This window comes from Archocentrus centrarchus, chromosome 5 (genome assembly GCF_007364275.1).
Source record: "Archocentrus centrarchus isolate MPI-CPG fArcCen1 chromosome 5, fArcCen1, whole genome shotgun sequence".
Taxonomy (NCBI): Eukaryota; Metazoa; Chordata; class Actinopteri; order Cichliformes; family Cichlidae; genus Archocentrus; species Archocentrus centrarchus.
This window is the reverse complement of record NC_044350.1, coordinates 15,969,053-15,991,760: the sequence shown is the minus strand read 5'-3', so window position 1 is coordinate 15,991,760 and position 22,708 is coordinate 15,969,053. Positions and strand designations below refer to the sequence as shown.

General features: G+C 41.0%; 1 protein-coding gene across 1 annotated transcript in view; it reads right to left on the bottom strand.

The window, feature by feature from the left end:
• Positions 1–22,708, bottom strand: part of LOC115780427 (low-density lipoprotein receptor-related protein 1-like) — a 103,688-nt gene that overhangs the window by 54,665 nt on the left and 26,315 nt on the right. The window contains 4 exon segments of the mRNA XM_030729616.1: positions 6,785–7,048; positions 7,165–7,293; positions 7,925–8,044; positions 14,182–14,319. Coding sequence (XP_030585476.1) covers positions 6,785–7,048; positions 7,165–7,293; positions 7,925–8,044; positions 14,182–14,319 — 651 coding nt within the window.

Sequence of the window (22,708 nt, the reverse complement as noted above, 5' to 3'; positions counted from 1 at the left end):
AGAAAGGGAGAGAAGGCAACTAAAAGCCGACCAAGTGTTGAATGGAAAGAAGACTTAAAAATGTGCTGACTGGCTTGCCTTTTAACAGCACATGACCTCTTAAGGAGATTTCAGGCCAGTGTCTGTCCTAAGCAGCACACTGTAGCTGGTTGTGCAAGGGTAGCAGGTACTTTGGCTCTTAAAGTACAAGCTGAGATGGGGGGGGGGCTTACTGGCAGCTCTGGGATCAGCCATCCTGTGCATAGCATAAGGCATCAGAGCATCAAAGACTACTTTTTAGTGACTGTAAATCTATCTCTGTTTGATTTCTGGGTTTCCAGCAGGGAGAGCTCTCAGTACTTATACGTACCAAAAAGCTTGCTCCATGATCTTGTACCTCTGTTTGCTCGTGAAAGTAGATACTGCACATCATGTTTGTACATTTCATGTTAACTGCATGCCCCTGGTATCGTGGTCCCAGGGTTTTTGTGGTGTTTTGACTTTTGAATTCATAGTTAATATATTTAAATGTGGGTATTTGCTTACTGTGGATTTGTGGATTCGTACGTTTGGCAGGTTGAGGTTTGGCTTCCTGTTTGGATGTACGATCATTCTCGTAATGCTGTTGCTTATTTGTTTGCTTTGTTCCCTCACTGTTTCTCTGCCCGTTCTTCCCTCTGTCTCATCTATCTGTGTTCGCCCATGAAATATGAAATATGTTTGGTATTTGTTTTTCATGTTGCAACGTCTCGTTGGGAATGTTCAAATACTCTGTTTTGCTTAGAAAGGTTCCAAACTGAGAGAGGCAACCTGGAAGTATCTGTGTGGGAACCATAACAAGAGCTGTTCAGATTCTCCAAATACTACGGAGAGGGGCTTCAGTGCTTCCTTTATTCCCTCCTTTAGCAGAGAATACACTGAACCAGCCGTACCATCACTCATAGCAATGCACCATCCTGCCGTTCATGCATAATTAACAAAGTGGCGCAGATCACGTAATAGTTAATTATAAATGCATTTTCCATTTCATGCCATAACCTGCTGATATATTTTGAATTTTGACCAGGCTGTTAAACACACAGCTGAACTCTGAGCATCACACTGCTACAATAAAACCAGCTTCCTGTTGCCTTGCATTAAGGACGTAGATTTCTCTAAGCTCCGTAAAGCACGATTATAAGCTATATTAATTGATCAAAGTCTGTTTAAAGTAATGTATCATTCAGTTTGCATTATTAATGCCCATTGTTGTATTGTAGCCTTTAGGAGTATCATGAATTAATTTTTACTTCGAATCAGCCGGGATAAGTGATGGATACAGGGCATTTTACTTCGGTCACAAAAATCCTAAACAAGGATTTGGAAAGGAGAAAATGAGATTAATTTTATTTTATTGGCAACAGGGCAGATTTACTGAGGGGGCAAATTAGCGTGATGCTGCAATCACAGGGTGATCTGCTAATAGTGGGCTAATTTACATACAGTTCATTTCAATAATCTTCTGCCAAGAGCAGCTCAAATTAACATCTCAAAACCATCAGACCCGATGAGGGAGCGAGCAATGTACTAACCAAATTAATACAGTGTAAGCACGGGTCTTCCATAAGTGTCTCTAAATGAGAGGCAGCTATAGGGTCAATATGTCTTTGATAGAAGGGATCATTTTCCTGTTGGAAATTGCTGGAGACCGTGTGTGTTGTCCTGTGGTTTGACACTCAGGTGGAGCAAAGATTTAAGCAGAGGAGCGCTTCAGTAGTCAGACGACTGTCCTGCGTCATGTTGTTAAAGAGTCAACTGTAAGCGCAGTCAGATTCTCTGCAAACTCTCTTTATCTCTTCTTCTACACGACTTTCCTTGACCGCGATGGAAAAGGTCATGGGGTCAAGGAAAAGCATGTAGGACAAGTGGTTAGGTAAAGGAGATAGGAGTGTACCCCTTGTTTCAGTTATTAGCTGGTTGTTTATTTTCTTTTACTTTGACAATGAGCTTTCTCTTGTTCCTTACTCTGGGGTTTGCTTCCTCCCTCCCTGCCTGATTATCCTCACCTGTGTTCCCCTCCTGTGTTTAATCCCTAATCAATACTCATTATACAGTCCCATCCACCCTTTTGTCTATCAGCCGGTTGTTCACCCACCTCTTTTTCTAGCTCATGTTCTCAGTTTCTCTCTGATTTCTGCTTCAGTCTTAGTTGGGCTTTGTCAGTCTAGTTAGTTTTTGTGGGTTTGGTTTTTTTTGCTTGCTCTTCTGTCAGTGTTTTGTTTTGTTATGCTGGCATTCCGTTTTGTCAACACTTTGCTCACAATAAAGTTTTCTTGGCATGCTGAGTGTTTTGGCCTAGTCATTAAAAAGATGGCTGCTTCCTGAAGAAGGTAGAAGCACCGCAGCTTAGAATAAATGGTGCAGGAGAAACACAGCTTATTAAGAACATACTTCACTTAACCGACAGTTAAAAAATGTTAAAGATGCATTTGATAATTCTATTTTTATATTTAGTACATCAAATAAGGCTTTATTTAGTGAACAGAAATTTATGGAAAAGAAAACCATGATTTTCTTGGGACATTTTCACCTTTATTTGATTGGACACTGAAGATTTTTTTTAGGATGGGAAAGTGGGGGACGACATGCAGCTGCATTGAGCCTTGCAGCATAAAGTTGCTGCTCAACCAGGTGAGCTAAACTGGAGTCAGATTGTATTTTTGAAGTAGTATCATTATCAATATGTCAATATGCATATATGTTACATGCTTTGGGTTTGTGCTTTGTGTGTAAATTAACACATTTTACCATGTTTTTAACATGCTGCATTGTGGCTACAGACTTGTTCTGTCCGATTATAAAAAAGTTTCCAAAGGTTTGCCTGATTATATTTGTATGTTTCATCAAATTTGTTAGTACAAAATGACAATAAGCCAAAAAAAAAAAAAAAGAAATACAGGGCAATGTGACTAAAGCAAGAGCATGACAGTGTAAGTGGGTGGAGACACATCTGGACATCTCATCTCTGAGATACTGAGGTCATGAGTCATTTTGACCACATGTGCATCATTTCCTGTGGTCACCCCTGTTACTGGTCCCTGCTGGCTCCTTCTGTGTTAACTCTGAGTATGAATCTGCTCCTTCTATTCTGTTAAACTCACACACTACCAGCCTGCCCAAAAGATCAACTCTGCTGGGCAAATTATCATCTGCAACAGATGACAAAAAAATCTCTTGCCCATTTATACTGTACGTTCTTTACACTGCTCAAAGTACGCAGCCATAAAATTCAAAAAAGACCATTATAATATAAAGATCTGTGCTTCTTTCCATATTTTGTAGCACCATCCAGTTTACGCCTCAGATATGACCGCTTTAATTCAGCAAATTGAATTTGTCTCATTAGCAACAAAAAAATGCCTTCAAACAGCAGCTCTTTTCCAACCCCCATCGTACACACGGACACAGAAACAGTAATATGGCGACACGGATGCAAGAAAAAGCAGCGCCCTTCGATTGCTTCCACATTTACAGCAATACATCTCTAATCCTGCATCGTCTGTCATGCACATCCTTGTCCTTGCTCTTCAGCGCAGCCAGCGCTCCATTTTGTCGGTACGTGGGTGTGTGCACACATGTGTCTGTGTCTACAAACAACCACCGCAGTGTGTGTGGGTGTGCATCTGCGTGGAGGACAGGCGTGAGGAGCCCAGCTGAAAAAAAAAAAAAAAAATGCTTCTGGTCCTTAAATTGGCAAGTCGGTTGTAAGGTTCTGGTTACAGCTGCACAATTATAGCAACTGTGATAATTCTTGTTTTTGAATTACTTTGATCGTAATTATTATTATTACTACACACAAACATTGTATCCTTGAAGGCAAACTCTGTAATGATGTGGCACTTTCTGTAATTTTGAGATGGGCGTTATGATGCATTGATGCGCCGTAATGAGCTCATGACAAATGTGGCACTAGCGAAAAGACACAGAGAAATGGATCAGGCTTTATCTTTTTTTACTGAGAGTGATGATAAAAATCCCCCATTTTTCCCGCTCGAAGCTTTTCTAGCATCATCTGGTTTACAACTAACATATTCCAAAAGACAGCTGCACCACATTGTGTGTGTGTGTGTGTGTGCGTGTGGAAAACAGAGCTGCCTGCTTGTCATTATTCGACTTTTATATTTTCTATGATGCTCCGCGCTGAGCAAGTCATTTCTGTCATGTTAATGCATTCTTTAGTCACATGGAAAAGGAATGTCGTGGTTGCACACCAAGCAGATGAGACTGGAGGAAAAGAAGAAGAAGAAAACTGTGCTGCATAATTCTGTATGGTTATTTCTTATACAGAAATAAAAAATAAAGCAAAAGCACCTGAAAGTTCAAACAGGAAGACTGTATTTAATGTGCACCCTCTTTCTCATTTTCCGCTTAAATTCAGTCAGCGGACTGAGGGCGTTCCCCGTTTTCCAATAAACCGATCTGATTTTGTCGTGACCTTCGTGAGCACATTATCTTGCTTCTGTTGAATTTTAAAACTCATTTCCTTGCTGCTGTAAGGAGCTACTTAGTGTGTCAGATCCCCTCCAGTTTTCATCAGAACCAATATCCAGAGGTCTGCTTGCTAAGCTCATCAAAAGCCCCCCCCCCTCCCCAAAATCTCTGCCAGCCAGTTCTTCAGTATTGCTCCTCATTCTTTCACAGAGCTATAGCTCTGTTCGCTTCATGGCATGAACACTTCTCCCAACAATTATAGGTGTTGCATTTTCCTTTGATTTTTTTTTTCCCCACTGCACTCACAAAATAGCTTGGCCTTCATTTTAGTTTTCTTTTGTAGTGAAGTTAAGAGACTGTGGGGAGAAGCAGGCAGGGTAGAAAATAAACACGATGGTTACGTGAGCGAGAAATTCGGTGTTGTTTTGATTCCGGATTAATGTTCGCAGCTACGAATGATTATAAACCACCTGTCATACAACTTCCCGAAAGATGTCGTAATGTGGCGTCAGCGTTGGCTTTGTGAAGATGAGATTGTTGTTTTTGCGGCTCCGTTTTCTTCTGACTCATAGAAGACAAGCTGTCCAAAACCAGGCAACGGCATGACTGGGAACACAGAGCTTGAAGCAAAGGAGTGATAAAGGGGAAAGGAGGGGAAGCGGGATGTGGGTGTGAATGTTTGACCTACAGGTTGTCTACACTTTGGAACATGCAAGCACACATGTCTGCATTCAGCCACTCTCCTCAGAGCTCAGTGGTCTGTCGCTTAGTTTCATTTTTACACAAGTGAGGACTCTGCGCTGTTTTCAGGAAGGAAACTTAAGCCATGGAAAAATACAGCTGCTTCTAATGTGTTGCCATAATATCTTTGACTCACAGGCTGTGCACAGAGGACAGAGAATCTTAGCTCAGCTTTTGGCTAAATTTAGGGTAATTTTTTCCTCTTTTTTTTTTCTTTTAAAAGTGAAACGTATTTACCACATACTTTCATGTTCTTTAAAGAGCCTTAACCTTTAAAATAAGGAAATAAAACATTAATTGGTGGGAAAACTTGTTTTTCTTCTTTTGAGCTTCTTCCAGGAAATCTGCCTCCATCTCACCCTCTCTCTAGCATCCTCTTCTTTCACACCAACCCTCCCCTCTGCATGTCCTCTCTCACTACATCTATGAATTTTAATGTATATATCTTCCTTCTCTCCATAATCATCATCATCATCATCATCTATCTCTCCCTTTAGCAGTCAAAGTCCCTGCTGTCACCTCCACTCTCCTGGCTTTCCTTCTCTCACGCTGCCTCCGAACATGCCTCCCCCCTCTCCTCTTTGTTTTCGGCCAACAGTAGCACGGTTTCCACCGGCACCCTGCTGGCCAACAGCACCGGAGGCAGCCGTTGTTAACCCGGGCCTAAACTGATCCGGTATGGAAATCTTAGCAATGATTTGCATTTTGATTTTGTAAACCTTTCCCATTCATCTGGGCTTGGGACTATCCCTAGGAGTACACTAGGTTGTGGCTGCCTCTTGGATGGCTTTGGTGGGACCTTGCTAATCGGTTAAAATGACCCCACACTTATTTGTCTATCTGATAAGCATCAAGGACCACAGAAGGACAAAAGCACAGGGTGACTGATGTCAGACTTTGATACGTTTGACGACAGTCACACAGATAAACATCTGAATCCAAATCACTTCCAGATAGCACGGGCCACCTGGCTGCAGGAATAGTAAATCCCTTAAGTCGTATTGGATGCCTGCTGCGTCACATTTCTTGCATCACATCTAATGTATGCATTACATCAATAATTCATTGTAAATCAGACCTGCTGTATAATGGAAGCTCTTTTCTATGTGAAGCAAAAATGCAGAAATATTTCTCCTCCTTTTGATATGAAGCAAGAGAAAATGTCTAATTAACTTTTCTGGAGTGCAGTGCAGGCCTGTGTTTTTGACTGTGCCAAAGGCCTACGGAAGAAAACTGAAGAGCCAAAGCTTAAAAGATCCCGAGTGGTTTGGCATATTGCTATGTAGCCACAGGTGCCTTACTGAGCTAATTACAGCAGCAGCAAAACCTTCCACGTTAAATTGCTGTCAGAAATGAAATTACAATACAAACACGTAAACAATACACTGCCTTATTAAAGTGTGAGTTTCTCTCTGATAACTAAACTGTGGTGAACTAGACTATTGCATTCTGGTGCGCGCTCTGGCCTATGCAGATAATACTGTGCCGGGTTTTGTGTGAGCGACTTCTGCGGCTCAGTGAAAACTTTTAAAAGCATTTGAAGTGCAATTTGTAAACATTAAAGGGCGAAGCTGTACTGCTGTGCTGTACTTACGATGTAAGCTGAAGGAGATATTGATGATTCTCTCTTCCGTGAAGCTCTTCAGGTTGGGGATCAAGGCACATTTGAGATTTGTGGATGAGGGGGAGTCTCCTACATGGATCCAGCAAACCTTTTCCTCGGCATAAAGGAAGTCCATGGCGGTGGTTTGTTTGGTGCTGGTAGACAGCAGACTGTGGACTGTGGTGCCGCTTAGAGACGTGGCTTGGATGTTCTGCGAATTGGCAATCAACAGGACAGGCAGACGGTCTACTGGCACTGGGAAATGAGACGGACATAACTAAGAGTAAACAGAAGGAACATGAAGAGATAATCCATACACTCTCAGACAACCTGATGCACACTCAGTGCTGGTGCTGTCTGATTACGCTCACCATTCTTGGCCTTGCAGGAGCGGTTGTCTGGCTGAGACAAGTAGCCCTCCACACAGGAACAGGTGTAGGAGCCTTCGGTGTTAGTACAGGTCTGACTGCAGGTCCCATACAAGCTGCACTCATTAAAGTCTGAATCCAAGAAACCGCAGATGGTCTTATTAGTCAGTAAATGCACCAAATAACAAGTTTCAGCTCAGAAATGGGAGGACAAACAGAGGACAACATGAAAGCAAAAAAATAAATAAATAAAAAAGCTGATTAATATATTTACTTTCAGTTGGCTTAAACTGGCAAATGTGTCTCATTTGTTTTTCTCCCCCCACTGGCTTCTAATTCTTACAGGTGTGATTATTTATTTATAGGCGTATTGCAAAAATAACCACTGTATAAATAGGGTTTATAAGTGTTGCTCATCACTGCCGGTAAGTCCTCCAAAACCTGCCAAAATCGGAAGTCTGCAAAACAGACTTTTGCAGGAAATGCTCCATATTCTCAGCCCCCCACCCCACCCCCCCCCACCCCCGCCCCGCACTTAGTTTAGCTTCTATAAAACATGAATAAGCTTTAGCTTAGCTTTGTACACAACATGTTTATCACTGTAAAATGAGCACACATCCACTGGCATCCTGGCAAAGTGGCTGTTTGTCACTTCACACGGGAGTATAATACAGATACATCAACAGAAAGATGAATCACAGTCTGTTCTTCTGTCATGACAAGATGATTAGACACCAAACCATCAGTGCTTATAGTTGCTCACCTTTGCACATCTTTCCATCTGAGCTGATCTCATAACCAGTCTTACAGTAACAAGCAGGCCCTGCTGGAGTAACCGCACAGTGTTCCTTACAGCCCATGTGTGAGCAGTTGGTGCTATACTCTAAAACAAGAGAAAGGAGAGTAGTGGAAGAGAGGATTGATGAATAAATGATAAGAACAAAGTTCAGATTTTCATCACGTTTGTTTCCTGTTGCTGTTATTACTACTGTACTGGAAATGCTTCCTTAGAGGTTCTAATGGGAAAGGGATTTGTAATAATTATGCAATAATCCATTCAACATATCACTATACACCCAGATATTATACTGTGATCACTCAGGTTTCATTCATCTGGCTCAGTACTATCTAACAGAACACAGAGCTTAGAGAATGCCTGCAGGTATCAAGGACGAGTGCTGCCGAATCTGCTATTGTACGCTTTCTTTCTAGAGCTCAGCAGGGTGCTTAACTGCATAAATTCTTGATATGTATTGCTAAATTGTTCAATTTCACTCTCTGTGGCTTCCTCCCGTCTGTGAAGGACATGTAAATAAAGGACATGAATAATTTACAGGCAGCTCAGTTACATCATCAGTTAAAACTGTCAGCGACGTGATCTCAAGTGTTTTTGAACGCTCTGTGCCTCAGCGTATCCCTGAAAACAAGAACGAAAGGAAAAAAAATACATCAACTCACAACAACCGGAAGGGAGTAATAAGTCCGGACCCAAAAAAAAAAAAAACAACAAAGAGGAGTTTTATAAAGAAAATATATCCACCTGTCTGTTTAAATGGTATGACTGATTCTCAGTTTAATTCTGCTGTTATATAAAGGAGTTTTCAGGACCAAAATTTTTATATATATTAAAAAAAAACAATCTTTTTTTTATGCTTATTATCAAAATTAATACTTTATGGTTGTCAGGTTACCCTTGGGTAGTTCAAGCGTAGAAAGAACAAAAGAGTGTAACTGCACAGTCAAGTGCAACTGGTGAACTGATACTAGTGATGACAGTGGTAGCTGCAAAGTGAATTCTAAAGTAAGAGAAATGTAACCCATTTCAGTAAAGTTATTTTTCAAAATAAGAGTTTCTGGAACTCAGCTCACTTCAATGTTTCAAATCACTAAAACATAAAATATACTGCTCAAAAAATTAAAGGAACACTTTTAAATCAGAGTATAGCATCAAGTCAGTTAAATGTCTGGAATATTAAGTATCAGAGGGGGTTGTTAATCAGTTTCAGCTGCTTTGCTGTTAATGAAATTAACAACAGGTGCACTAGAGGGGCAACAATGAGACAACCCCCCATAACAGGAATGATTTTACAGGTGGAAGCCACTGACATTTTTCCCTCCTCATCTTTTCTGACTCTTTTTTTTCACTTTTGCATTTGGCTGGAGTCAGTGTCACTACTGCGAACATGAAGCAACATCTGGACCCTACAGAGGTTGCACAAAACTTCTCCAGGATGGCAAAATAATATGTGCCATTGCCAGAAGGTTTACTGTGTCTCCCAGCACAGTCTCAACAGCATGGAGGACATTCCAGGAGACAGGCAGTTTCCTTAACCCATCAGCAGGACCAGTATCTGCTCCTTTGTGCAAGGAGCAACACAATGAGCACTGCCAGAGCTACAAAATGACCTCCAGCAGGCCACAATCAGAAACAGACTTCATGAGGGTGGCCTGAGGGCCCGACATCTTCTAGTGGGCCCTGTTCTCGCTGCTTGGCACCGTGGATCCCAATTGGCATTTGCCATAGAATACCAGAAATGGCAGGTCCACCATCACCACTGCGTTTCACGGATGAGAGCAGGTTCACCTGGAGCACATGACAGAAATGAAAGGCTCTGGAGAAGCTGTGGAGAATGTTATGCTGCCTGTAACATAATTCAGCATGACAGGTTTGGTGGTGGGTCAGTGATGGTCAAATCATATCCATGGAGGGACTCACAGACCTCTACAGGCTAATCAACGGCACCCTAACTGCCATTAGGTATTGGACCCATTGTCAAACGCTACGCTGGTGCAGTGAGTCCTGGGTTCCTCCTGGTGTACGACAATGCCTGGCCTCATGTGGTAAGAGTAGGCAGGCAGTTCCTGGAGGTTGACGGAATTCATATAATTGACTGACCCCCACGCTCACCTGACCTAAATTTTGATCCAACTGATGCCACCAAGTTCCACCTCGGACTGTCCAGGAGCTCGGTGATACCCTGGTCCAGATCTGGGAGGAGATTCCCCCAGGACACCATCTGTCATCTCATTGGGAGCATGTCCCCACACTGTCAGACATGCATACAAGCATATAGGGGCCATACAAAGTACTGAATACCAGTTTGAGTTGCTGCAATGAAATATTGGGAAAATGGACTAGCCTGCTGCATCATTTCTTCACTTTGATTTTTGGGGTGTCTTTGAATTCAGCCCTCTGTAGGTTGATCATTTTCATTTCCATCAAGCTGCGTGGCACCTTTTTCCCAACACATTACCTACTCCATATCAGTACAGCATGATTTTCCCCCCCTCAAGATCTGAAGTCTTTTTTAATGTTCCTTTAAATTTTTTTTGAGCAGTGTATAATTAATCTAGCGAAGTCAAGACTGAACAGAGACATAAAAGAAAGAAATATTCCCACCCAGCATTCAAAATCAATATCTCAGTGTTAACACAGACTATCTCCAGGGCTACGTACACATCTGATATAAAAGGGTACAAACATCACATGTTACAATCACACCTTCCAGTCAGCATAATGGAATATCTGGAGCTTTCAAAAGTGCAGCGAGCATCCTGTGAGATATAAATCAAGACATGAGTCATAGTCAAACAAACACACAGCCATGTCAAACCAGGCTGAGATCTATCAGTCACAAGTGATTCACTTTTCCCAGAAACACTGCTAGACTCTTCACACTAACAAAGCATCTCTAGGAGGGGAAGAGTGCAGTCAAGGGCACCACACTTTCAAGATAAATCCCACGGGTTTGCTGCAGTGCTGTACCTACCTCTGCACTAGTGACAGAATGAATTTCTTAAATAAAAAATAAGCTTAAGTTATAAGTGCTAAGCAAGAAAAAGAAAATAAGCCACACAAATCAGCAGATTTCTTTGGTTTGTACATTTTAAGCTGTTATCCCAGACTCCCAGCATGAGAACGACAATGGGATGAGGTACCCCGTATAACCACTGCCCTGCAGACAATCCTTATACAATCCTATGAATACACTAGTCTTTCTGCTGCTCTCAAGAGACTTGCTGGGACAACCACATTTGAAATTACAGACATGCCCGGAATTTTCCAAAACAAGTCTGAGCACCGAGCAACTGAGATTAGTTTAGAAAACCAACATGGGCAACAGTGTAAACAACCTACGGTGACACACACTGCAAAATATTTATTTTGAAATACACAAAACTGCATAAAATGAAGAATGCAAACTACTCATATCAGTCCAATGACCCTTAAATGTAACACCTGGCCACTCAAAAAAGCTAAAAATGTTATGAGAAAATACATAAAAATGCAATTCCAACTTTAACCCCAAAATCAAATCATAGTCCCAAAATATTATTTTAGCCCTGAAAGTACCACATGATTTTCCCCTGAGAACAGGTAGATCCCAAATATGGATAGAGAGTAATCCCAACTATGAGTTGAATACACACAAACACACACACACACATTCTCTAAAGACATCTAGCCAGCCTTAAAGTGCATGAAAATTTGATGCCCTTCCCAATGCCTCCCTCCGCATTTCTTCAATAAATATTTCATCCCAGCTCATTTCTTAACTAAGAATATGGGGACATCCAGAAAAGAATAAAGGAAAAGAATGATGGACTGGCTCGTAGGTGAGCGAGGTGGTGCTCACCTGAGGGAGGTCAGATATTTCATTCAGAATTGAAGATGTAAAATCTCACAGCTTTGAAATGAATAATAAAACATTAATTAAAACATTAATTAAATAATTGACCGTTATAGTTTTGATCCAGCAGGAGTGGGATTTTTGTGCAGGCTGAATGTGAGAAAGACTTTGGTATGTGCCCAGCACAATAAAAATATATCATTAAAAACAGTTATGATTATGAAAGACACTCTATTGTATAGTTTAGTGATGCAGGGTTTGTGATGTGTACTGGCTTTTGACCAGTGTCACACACAAAGCAGTTTGATGGACAGTAATTGACAGTCCACTATCAATTCTGTTCCTCTGCTGACCTTTAATAGACTTGACTTCCAAGAGTCAGTCACCAGATTCAGTTCCTTTTAGATCTTTACCCTCCCCTCCAATAATTCATCTGTCTGATGAAAATATGAAGGCATTTTGCACAATTAAATTCTATTTTCTGCTGCTGTTTTGAGCTTGATCAGCACATTCTTAAAAAAAAAAAAAGAAAAACGTCACAATCCTTAGACTCATCATAAATGACTTCCTAGTTTCTGGTTTCCAAATGACCACTTCCTTAATTTAAACAAAGACTTTATGGCTCTAAAAATGCATACAGCTGGTTGGGACAAAATAGAGCCACATAGAACTGGTGGAAAATAACGCATCATACACAGAAAGCAGCACAATCCAATATTATAACATGAATGTGGTAAAGCAACATGTTGCTGTGACTTCAGTGATGCTTCACAGTGTGCAGATATCATGGGTGAGGACTCTTATGACAGAAATTCAGTCAGAGTCCATTAGTTTCACACAGATCCTCAGATCTGTAATATTAACCTGCTCTGTTCTAATGTCCATATTGCATATCTAGCAAATGCACGAGTCTTCATAAAGTGATTTTATATATACAGATCAGGACAGAATTATTAGCCCCCCTATAAAAATTTCATTTTTTACAAGTATTTCCCAAATGCTGTTAAAGGAATTTTTAAACAGCTTTTCTAAACATCCTATTATTTTTTTTCCTTACATTATTTTACTTTGCAAACAAAATTATTTCACAAAAACTAAAACCTACCCGGGTCAAAATTATTGGCCCCCCCGATGCTTCTTTTTGCTGGATAACAGCCTGAAAGTCAAGTCTCACACACGTCTCCTGAGCAACCCCAGCCCATTCTTCTTGGTGAATCTCTCAAGCTCCTCCAAATATGATGGTTTTCTGACATAGTCCTTGGTCTTCAGTTCACCCTACAGACTTTCAATTGGATTCAAATCAGGTCTTTGTTCAGGCCACTCAGTAATGTTCACTTTGGTCTTCTGGATGTAGATGGATGTTTTGGATTGTTGTTGTGTTGGAAGACAAAGTGAAGACCAGACTCAGTTTTGCTGCTGACTGCTTGAAGTTTTCTTCACATATCCTTCTTTTTTCATGATTCCTTCCACCTGATGAGATTCCCATTTCCAGACACACTGAAGTATCCACACAGTATAATACTCCCACCACGGTGTTTCACTGTGGGGACATGTTCTTTGGGTTGTACGCCTCTCCCTTCTTTCTATTAACATAAGCAGCATCTCTACTGCCAAAGAGCTCTAGTTTTGTCTCATCTGGCCAAAGGACAGGCTTCCAGGATATATAATCTTTCTCCAGGTTGTCCTTAGCTTACTCAGTCTGGCCTAAAGGTGTCTCTTCTGCTGAAGTGGAGTTTTACTTGGTCTGCAACCTCACAGTCCATTCCTGTGCAGAGCTCTAGTGATTATCTTCTTTGAGACTCCAATTCCCAACTTGGCTGTCATTCACTGGGGTCTTGGCAGTTGTTCTGGGGTCTTTAGACACATCTCTCACTAGTTTTCTTTCCAGACTCTTTGAAATCTTTCACTTCCTACCTCTGCCAGGCTTGTTCTGTGCTTTGTGCCTCTCATTGAATTTCTTGATGATTCTTTTCACTGCAGTTCTTGACATTTAGCATATAAAAATTGGAAGATAACCCTCAGTTTTAACTTGATTTTAAAAGCTTTGAGCATCATAAAGTTAAAGCACATCATTACACAGCAGTGGTTTGTGCTATAGCTCAATAAAATATCTATTTTTCAGGGTGCTAATAATATTGACCCTCATAAGTAATTCTGTTATTGTGTGCATACAGAAATAATTTGCACTTTCTAAAAAAAGCAAACTAGTATGTTTAGAAATGTTATGTTGAAAATCCCTTGCTCTGTTAAAAAAAAAAGGACTTGGGAAATTTTTGACAAAAACAAAAATTGCATAATCAAGCTAATAATTTTACCCTCATCTCTCAGTGGATGGATGGATGGATGAATGGATGGATGGATGAAAATGATAATGTGCCTTAAGTGATACCTCTGCAGTGTGGTCCTTCATCCCAGCCATCAGTGCAGTCTGGGACCCCATTGCACAGTTTGCTCATGTGGATGCACAGCTCTGTTCCTCCACACTGGTACTCATTGGGAGGGCACCGTGATACCGTGCTGTGCGGACCTGAGGGAAGACAAACACAAATAGAGTTGACTGACAAGGTTTAGTTGTAGTTGTTAATACCAGCATAATCTGTATTATTCCCACATGTAGTTTTCTTTTGGCTTTTCCTGTAGCAATGCATTTCACTAACATGGCACCTGTTGAGAACCGGCTGATTGTACACTTCACTGGTGAGAAAAGAGAGCTGATTGTTACTGAAGGTGCCATATTCCATAGTGATCTTATGCATGCTAATTATTTGATGTGAGAGCCGGTCTTTTAATTGTTGTTCCCAAATTTTAATGCTTGCCACAGTTTGTTCAAATTACCTGTGGTGGTGTGTGGTGAAATATGTGACTACCCTGCATACAGGAAGTCAAATCAAGAGTGCAACGCTGGCCATTTTCTGGCACCACAGTTTACAGAAGTAAATTCTGCAGATTATAGACATTAAAACTGGCACGTTCCCAAAATGCTTCATATGAAGGAACTTATAAAGATGTAACAGTGTGAGTCACAGGAACTGAGTCCTACAGGGTGAAGGAACGAGGGCAGCCATTCTCTTTTTTTTTTTTTAATTTACCATTGTGTCTGAGTTTCCCACAGGCTGAAGTAGTCTCACAGTCTGTGGAGGCAATCAGTGGTTGGAAAAGTGGAACTGAAAACATGTCACAGTAAATCTAATAACCTTTCATCAACCTTTCAACAATTTCAAAGTTGTACCACTAATACACCTGCTAAGAATAAATGAGTAATTTTACCTCATATATATATATATATATATATATATATATATATATATATATATTGACATGATCACACAGTTGCTGCATATTTGTCGGTTGCACATTCATAATGAGAACCTCCTGTTCCACCACATCGCAGAAGTGCTCTACTGGACTGAGATCTGATGACAGTGGAGGCTGAGTACAATGAATTCATTGCCATGTTCAAGAAACCACTTTGACATGATCTGAGCTTTCCAGTGACATATCCTGCCAGAAGCACCCATCAGAAGATGAATACACTGTGGTCATAATGGGATGAATATGGTCAGCAACAATACTCAGGTAAGCTGTGGCATTTAAATGATGCTCAGTTGGTACTAAGTAGCCCAAAGACTGCCTGACCCCCACCAGCTGAAAGAAACTGAGACTGGCAACATTTTCAATCTTCTATGGTCCAATTTTGGTGAGCCTGAATTGTAGCCACACTTTCCTGTTGTCGGCTGACAGGAGCAGAACCACGTGCGGTCTTCTGCTGCTGTAGCCCACCTGGCTCAAGGTTCAACCTATTGTGCATTCAGAAATGCCCTTCTGCATTCTTTGGATGTAACGAGTGGCTGTCTGTGTTACGATTGCCTTCCTATCAGCTAGAAGTAGTCTGGTCATTCTCCTTTGACCTCTGCCATCAGTAAGTAATTTTAATCAAAACAACTGCCACTCACTGGATTTTCTCATTTTTGGACCATCCTCTGTAAACCCTACAGATGGTTGTGTGGGAAAATCCCAGTAGATCAACAGTATCTGAAACAGTGAGACCAGCCTGTCTGGCACCAACAACCATGCCATGTTCAAAGTCAATTAAATCAACTTCCTCATTCTGATGCTCAGTTTGAACTTCAGCAGGTCGTCTTGACCTAAATCCTTTGAGTTGCTGCCATGTGATTGGCTGATTAATGAGTTAAACAACATTTTAATAAACCCAGTTTATTCAACATATGAATATAACCCAAACTAAGATTAGTGGGTTAAATTCATATCTATATATAGTTAAAGTAAAAAAACTAAATAAGATACTCCTAAAAGTATTTATTTAAGTCCCTGCTTGTTGTTTTCAACTTAAGTCACTAAAATTGTTTTCCTTTGCTTGGGTTTCTATTAAGAACCAATCAAGGCAGGAATAAATACAAGTGTGATGGATACCAAAATTGTACTGTATCAGCCGGTCTATTAACAAACACCTCTAGCTCTGCCGTTGCAAATACGTGGTGAAAGCAGGTTTGTGTCAAACCATGGATGCTCATACAGCACAGCTCCGCTTAAGAATAATTTTTCCCTGGATCTTCATCATATGACTTGTCCCTTTATCTCTTTCATCAATTTTGTCTTGACTAGAAACCATGCAGTAAAGCAAAAATGCTTTGAAATCAATCTTAATAAAAATACTGCCCTTTCGTTCTGCCAGTCGATGACAGGCTTTCTGACATCCTCGGGCACTCTGTGTGGCTGACAACAGCATTTATCAGACCAAAGGAACACAGAAATAATTCTCTGCCATCTCCCCCAGTGAATTCACCTCAAGGTATCCATTCCTAATGTTTACACAAGCATACACAAGACTAAAGAATCTATAGTCTGGCTTTTAATGAATCAACCTATATAGGCATTTTAGCCTATATGTTACACTTTGCCCCAAAGACACTGACTCAGCACAGTGACTGATTAATCACTGTGTTGAGTAATTTATTTTGGATTGCAGGAATTAATCATAGCTATATGATGTAACATCTGAAATTTTAAGAGTTGGGAAACCCTGTTCACTACATCAGATCCTATTCTTGCGTTGGCTGCTCCTCTGTGTATTACAAACAAGACAAATTACATCTTTTTTAAAGCATGCTCTTTAGCCTTTGCTCACCTCTTTTTCTAAAGCTGACTGCTTTGTTTCCTAGTACTTCTTTATCAGGGATTTCCACACATTTTTTTTTTTCCTGCCTGCCAACTTAACAGGCAGAACCACACAGCAAACATCCAAAGTACCACTGAGGCAGCAAGAGATGGCAAGGAACTACAAACACACCATTATCCTAGTTTGGACTAGCCAAATGACTGCCTTCACTGAATCTGCAGTGTACACACATCTCTCCCCAAGAGGCAAAACACCAACAATAATCACACCAGAGTTCGGGCATGTAGTCTTGATGTGAGTACGTGCTAAGAAAGAACGTTGGGATTTCTGGGAAGGAAAACATGTTGACTTTCAAAAAGTATATTTATAAAACTTTAACCAGATATAGAAAGAAGATATACTGATAAAAATCCTTTGCTAGGGAACTCCTTTTCTTGGATTAAGTTTGTTGCCTTGTAACTTGTAACATTTTTTTTTCTCCACAGACCAAATGACTCAGCACAGCCCCGGTGTAAAACCTCTCAGTGTGCCCAGGACTTTGGCTGGTATCTCCAAACTCCTTTCATCAGATTTGAAGCAATAATCCATAACTTTCACCAGCTCTTGTAACATTTATCATCACAGTAATAACATCAAGGCTGTAGCAGCAGAATTAGACTACAGCTGAGAACAAATGCCTTAATTAGGTTTATTATTTGTGTTGGAAATGTGATAGATGGTCAGATTTAGGAAGCACTTCCCTTTCTTTCCAAGAGTTAGATGAGAAAGTCAATTCCAGAATGAAGCTCCAGCCAATTTGTTCCCCTGGGTAGGGAACAGTTGGCCAAAAAAGTAGTTTAAACTACTTACCAAAACCTGTAAGGCGCACACTTTAACATCTTGTGTATTTAGCCATACACATTACATTACTGTTTCACTGGAAGTCACTCAGCTAACAGTCTAGATGGCTTTTTCAGTTATGATTAGTGATATTTGGAGGTGGGATATGTCCTGAGACAGCCACGCTACTATAACAATTTTCCTGTGCTTCAAATCTTCAAGCGAAGCTCAGATCCAGCTCTGCACAAACACACTCAAGACCGGGATCAAATTTCCCATCTTACTCTTGCCAAGAAAGAAGGAAAAATATTGTAAACTGGTCCTTTCAGTTTCATTCATTCATAAAACAATAAAGTAAAAATGAACTAAAATATTATTTCTAGTGTATAGTTATGTATAGAAGAGATTCAAAGTGGGGTTTGTTCTTTGCTTAATGCACAAACATCTATATATGTGAAAAGTTAAACTGGCTTCTTTAAACAGCACATTAAAAAAAAAAGATTTGTCTTCCAAAGGCAAGGTAACGTGTCAGGAAGACAGACAGAGACCGAAATAAAGAGAGAGACTGAGAAGACACAGAAGGCCATGTGAAACACCTCATCCACAGGAAGTGGCCAGAAACCCACAAGGCTCCATTCTTGTGCAAGCTGGCACCAGGCAAAGGTACCGCAATAGAAAAGGCATTTCTAATTTGAATTAAATAGGGTTTTTCAATCAACATTCCTCTACTGTGAGCGAGCCAGGTTAGCAGGCCTGAACCTTTTTTTTTTCCTTTAAGAAGTTTCTTTCTTTTTTTTTCTTTTTTTTTTGCTCTATTTCGGTACAGAGCTCATTGACTAGTTCACTGAAAGAGCTACACAGGCTGAGTGGGTAGAAATTCGATATTCTCTAGCTCAATTAGGGCATCCATGAAAAAGGGAAAGTATCTTAGTGCCTGCGTTATTGACATGCAAGCATACAGGCTATCCTTGTGATGCTGACAGTGGTATAAAACTGCGCTTGGGGATTTGACTATCCTTTTCCTGTGGAGAATCAGAGTTTGTTCCAAGACCTAATTTCTCCGCCACAGACGTCACAGAGGAGTCAGCAGATACAGGACAGATGTCATTTCTTCCATACGCCTTAAAATCTAAAACTGTAATGCAGAATAAGGGCTGAAGTAATCATCTGTTTCATATTTTATATATTATCTGTGGAATCAGTATAAACACAGGACGGTCACAGTTGCAGCCAAACAATGTTTTTCTTCTTTAAGCAGCTATCAAAATCAGATTGAGGAATGCAGGATTTCATACAGCTCGTACGAATGGAGTCTTTAAGCTGCTACACACTGAGGTAGATCACATGAACTTTTCCGGTCCAAAGGAATGAGGGCAGAGGTAGTGGGATGGTGGACGGGAGAACTAAGGCCATTGTTTGGATCACACAAATCGGCTATGACCCCCTACAAAGCAGGCTGAGCCGCAGTGCTATAAGCAGTGTCACGTGCAAAGCCTGACCTGAACTGTGGCACTGCCACGTGGACAGAGAGCTGGGGTAACAGTAAGGGCCACGGGGCACCGAAGCAAAGTGATGACGGGGCAGCTGGCACTTTCTGATTTATGAGTAAAATGCTAAGACACATTCTTCATAGTTTTCTATGCAGGGATCTGTCATAATTTTGTAACTTTGAGGGTTTTTTACTTTCACAAGATAGAGACTGATTCATCCGGGAAATTGCTTCTTCATTATGCGTTCCCTCTCCAGCAGCAGAAAGGAGACAAGCTGATTGAGAAAGAGTCATGATGTGGGTCTGGATTAGGCTGTCCCAGAGTCCAAAGCCTGTTATGCTACAGGGATTTCCCATTGTCTAGTTCACACTTTCCCTCCATACCCTAATCAAGATAATGCTTAATGTACCAATAAAAACACACATACAAAATACAAGATCCTACCAGAGCCGCAGTAAAACATTAAAGACACTTTATGTGAGCCAGAATGAGGCCAACTGCAGAGAAAACCAATTCTACCCACTGCCTTCAGTTACCTTTGAAATGCTACAGAAGTTGAAGTTTAAAAGCATAAAAGCACACTGTACTGACAAGAACAATATATTTAGAGTAATCCCATGTAAACATAAACTCATGAATTAATAGTGTTGCACCAGTGACTGTGTCCTCACTGACCCTGTGATGCTCTTGAGCCACACGACATATTCTTGGATGAAGCGGCCAAAATCCTGACCCAGCAACCCCCCCCCCCCCCTTTCACATGTCCTGCCAAAGAAAACAAAACTCCAAACAAGTAGGACACCAAAAATTAACACAGCACTGCCACAGCTTTCATTAAGGCTAAGAGAGGACAGAGGAACAACAGGGGAGTCTGTATTATGATGTAGCTACTCAACACAGCCTTGTCAAAAAAGATGATGGGCAGCAAAAGAGCAGGCACAGCAATAGCAAGCAGCTGAGCGCTGAAAGGAACAATGCCTGCACTTCACAGCTGTTTTTGTGTGTGTGTGTGTGTGTGTGTGTGTGTGTGTGTGTGTGTGTGTGTGTGTGTGTGTGTGTGTGTGTGTGTGTGTGTGTGTGTGTGTGTGTGTGTGTTTTTGTTTTTTTTCCCCCTGACAGCTATCCTATAAACACTTTGCTCCGCAGGTGAAAAACAGCACATTAACCTGCCACTCGAACCACACCTGTGGGTGACTCACAAGTACCACACAGTTAGGTTATCAGAATTCCCTTTGTACAGGCAACCACATCTCAGTATTAGCTGTTGTTTTTTGGGTTTTTTTGTTTGGTCTTTTTTTTTACACAAATTTACAACATAAAAGTTTATTCCAATAACATTTGGCTTTGCTGTGTGTGTCCTCTCTTCACCCTGAACTTAATGGTTGGATCTTTGCTCTCTGGCTCATTGCTCAATTTTTTTCCTTCCAAGATATTGAGACAGCATTTTCCTTCCTTCTTGGGGGGCTTCTCGGGTGGCTGGCAGGAGGACAAGCAAAGCAGGAAGGCTAAATCTAGCTCTTGAAAGCACAACAAACTGAGCCTTCTCCAAACACACAAGCACCACTGCTCCTCGGGGCAGAGCAACCACTAAGCAAACAGTTCTGTCAGCACAGTAAATTGAAAATATCATACAGGACATCATCATCACCAAATACCCCAACCACCTAGACAGACTGGACCTACTCGGCACTGGTTGTGAGAGAGAAAAGGTAAACCAGTACACGCCAAAGAAATCAGGTGGGAAATTTAACTACGTTGTGACCTTCATCCCGAATGCACCTGCTCTCCTTCAGCTTTTTAAAAGAGCAGATAAGAGTTTTATTAATATATCTCTCTTTCACAAAAACGGTCCTCTTTCTATTGCAGTTTTGAAAGAAGAGAACAGACCTACTGCTAACTAAATAAGGCCTTCACGTAGCGCCTCTGTGATTGAAAAGCCTTCTTTTCTCACCATTGTGTGAGGCTTAACTTTTACTTGTTTTTGCATTTTCCTCATAGAAGAAATACTGCTGCCCCAGAATGACTAAATATCCGAAAGGCATTTCAGTTCACTTTGGCTCAGACCTCTTACTCAGAGAGTGGGAGACTGACTTTAATCATTACAAATCAAATACTGAGCCCCGATCCAAACAGTAATTTTTTTTCTTATTTGTTACACAGAGCAATAGAAAATGAATTCAAAGGACAGACGATTAATTATCACCTTGAGAAACAGATAAATGAAACAAAAGGCTGGCGGGGCAAGAGGAGGATGAGAGGATTCATCGTTGCAAGAGGAGACTGAAGTTAAACAAATGTTGCAGAAGACAAGCTGTGTGTTTGATAACGCGCACTCGCATACGGGCTGCAGCCATTTATTGCTGCCACTAATCAGACGCAGGTGGTGAGAAAGATGAGCCACAAGGCGAAGCCAGGTGTACAGCATCTGTCTGTACTTTCAAAACGCAGGGTGGGTGCTTCAGTTGCTCAGATTATCTATTTTTTTCCCCCATGTCACTCATTCTTCTCTCTTTATACCTATATTGCATATTTTCATTTTAGGGTGCCTATAGCAGAGCCCTGTTGAGATTATATAATGGTCTTTTAAAAATTGAAACCCCTGACATGCTTTTCTTGGCTGAGCATAGACAGGGCTCTGCTTCAGGCGCCAGTTTTGCCCTTTCCTCCGCCCCAGCCTCAAGTCTTCGTCTAAAAATGGCCGTCAGTTAGTGGGTCACATGTGGTTCACCACACCCTTAAATAGAGATTACAGTATATGTACAATATACATTCCACAGAGGTGGTAACAAAGCCGCAGGTTTCAGTTATGCACATAAAAACAAGAGCTGCACCAAAATAAATGGCAGCAGGTTTAACATAGAAAGCAGTTTGTCAGCAGGAAAAGACGGTGCCTTTTCCTCACGTTGGGAATTAGGTCGGAATTAGAGATTTCCTTAATGATTGAGGTAGGTCCTTAGCCATCATGAAACACCATCAGGGAGGCAAATAATGGGTTCAAAAATCCTTTTGCAGCATGAGAATGAGCCCGTCATAAAGAACTGTCTACTGCAGCGAGACAAGGAGGCTTGCAACAGATGGTAAGGCCCCCACAGAGTCCTGATCTCAGCATCACAGAGTCAGTCTGAGATTACATAAAGAGACAGAAGCAAATAAAGGAACTTAAATCAACAGAACAAGATGCTTCAAACCACCTACTTGCGAAGTACCTTGAAAAACTGTGCAGAAGTGTAACTTGAAGAATAGGGGTTGTTTTTAAGGACATTTTTTTTTCCTGTGTTTACAGCAGTTTGTGTAACTGGGCCTGAAATATAAAAAAGTATATGTTTCATTATTTTTTAAAACATCCTGATGTTACAGGATTTTTTTTTTCTCAAACATGCCAAAGTTTTACATCCCACTGTCTATGCATAGACCTGTACAGAGTCTACCCTGTCTCTTCCCCTATGACAGCTGGGATAGGCTCCTAGTAT